General features: G+C 62.2%; 1 protein-coding gene across 1 annotated transcript in view; it reads right to left on the reverse strand.

Annotated features, from left to right (window-relative positions):
- Positions 1–16: 16 nt before the first annotated feature.
- VTN (vitronectin) overlaps positions 17–2,038 on the reverse strand; it is a 6,887-nt gene continuing 4,865 nt past the window's right edge. The window contains exons 7-10 of the mRNA XM_009645161.2: positions 1,760–1,916; positions 1,456–1,605; positions 624–896; positions 17–403 (exon numbers count right to left, since the gene is read on the reverse strand). Of these exons, the coding sequence (XP_009643456.2) occupies positions 285–403; positions 624–896; positions 1,456–1,605; positions 1,760–1,916 (699 nt within the window). The 3' untranslated portion in view covers positions 17–284. The remainder of the gene's footprint in view (positions 404–623; positions 897–1,455; positions 1,606–1,759; positions 1,917–2,038) is intronic.

The following is a 2,038-nucleotide window of genomic DNA, read 5'->3' on the forward strand; positions in this document are numbered from 1 at the left end:
GGAAGAGCCGCCGGACTGGCTGGCGGAGCAGATCTGAGCAGCTGCAGCCAGAGCCATGCCGTGGACGGGGCCAGCAGCAGGGATCTGGCACAGCCCACGCACAGTTATTATACCTGGGGGGACAATCACAGCCCTTGCAGAGGGATCTCTGACTACAAGGACTGCGCAGACCACAGGATGGATGGACAGACAGACAGACAGGGCTCTCCAGCCTGCACAGCACTCACAGTTTACTTCTGTCTAACTAGGGGCTGTGCTGCTGGGTGGCTCCGGGAGGGCCCCTCTCAGGTGCTCTTCTCCATGAGCTGCGGGCAGTCCAGCCAGTACTGGGCGATGGAGCGCGGGTAGCGGGGCTGCACCAGGTCCACGCGCTTGGTGCGCAGGTTGACGCGGTAGTATTTGTCTGGGAGGAAGGGGAGATGGCTGTTAGGACTGCCCGTGGGGCAGAGCTGCGGAGAGCTGCCAGCCCTCGCTGCCAGCCCTGGCTGCCAGCCACTGGCACCTTCCCACCGTGTCTTAGAGCTCGGGGACATCGCAGAACGAGAAGAGACCTCCCCCTGCCTCGGCAGCCCCAGGGGGTCCCAGTCCCACACCTCTCCCAGATCCTGCCGCCCCAGACTCACCTCCTACAAAGAAGTAGACGCTCTGGAGGGTCTCGCACTGGGAGCCCGACAGCCAGTCGCTTTCAACACCCATGGAGTCAGAGTCATTTTGCAGCCAGCTCCAGAAACCCAAATTCAGTGACCGGTGGCTCTTGTACCTCTTGCGCTGGCGGCGAGACTTCCTCCTCCGAGGCTGCTGAGAGGCCACGTAGATCCTGCCAGCCATGGCAGCATCCAGCCGGCTGGGCACCCCCCGCCAGTCTCTGCTGATGTACCGCGGGCTGCTCGCCCCGCCTGGCAAAGAGACAGAGGGCGAGTTAGAGGGGCAGCAACGTATAGGGGTGAGCTGAGCCCAGACCCACAGACAGCCCCCAGCACCTGCTCCGAGACCCAGGGGGATGCTCCAAAGGGTCCCAGCCTGGATGGCATGCGTGATGGGGACTCTGGCAGGGCAGAGCTGGGATCTCCAGCCCCACGTTGCCTGCGATCAGCCCTGTGCTGCTGAGCCCCCCCTCTCCATCTTTCATTTCTCTTGCCCCATTTCTCTTTCCTATGGCTTCTCTAGCTCCAGTGGGAATAAACAGTCCCCAGCAGCAACGCTGTTGTGCAAGGTGGCTGGTGATGGGCTGGGTAGTGTGGGGCATAAGGGCCACAGAGGGTGGGATATGGGATGCTGTGGGAGATGCAGCCATGGCCTGGATGTTCCTGTGCACAGCATGGCGGCTCATCCAGCCTGCCCACATTCCCAGGCATCGCACCCTCCTCCCTGGGTGCCTGCACCCCTCATGCCCTGTGAGTGCAGGCTATAGGGGCACCCGACGGCCCTTTCTGCCAGGGCTGGCCCAACCCTTACTTCTCCTGCTGCCAAAGAGGATCTGGAAGACATCCTCCCAGCTGTCGCGGTTCATGAAGGCGTAGTGGCCAAACACGGCCGAGGGGGAGGACTTCTCGCAGTCGGCCTGGGTGGGCTGGTTGGCGAAGTCATAGGACCAGTAGTACTTGTCTAGGAGAGGATGCACAGGGCATTAGCAAGAGAATACACAGGGCATTAGTGGGGAACAGGCACTCAAGGGGGAGCAGCAGCTAGAGGACACTGCATCCTGCCCATGGCTGCTGGTGCCAGGCTCTGCCCGGGAGCAGGGGGCTGCACCCCTTACCCTTGAAGAAATAGACTCTCTCATTGCCATGGTAGCTGTGTGCAGGGAGCGCAAAGGCTGCATCAATGCTGTTCGGGATGCCTTCAAAGCCCTCAGAGATGTCGCGCGGGTACCCGGGGTCCAGGACTCCATCATCAAAGCGCCAGTACTGGCTGCCCTGGGGGATGCGGGAGAAAGGAGGGGTCAGGAGGCTGGATGTGGCATCTCTCAGGTGAGGGTTTGCCGGGGGGAGTGAGCATTGGGAAGCTCTGTGGTGAGGCTGTGGCTGGGCGGGGGCCC

This window comes from Egretta garzetta, unplaced genomic scaffold (genome assembly GCF_000687185.1).
Source record: "Egretta garzetta isolate BGI_Z169 unplaced genomic scaffold, ASM68718v1 scaffold108, whole genome shotgun sequence".
NCBI classification, from domain to species: domain Eukaryota; kingdom Metazoa; phylum Chordata; class Aves; order Pelecaniformes; family Ardeidae; genus Egretta; species Egretta garzetta.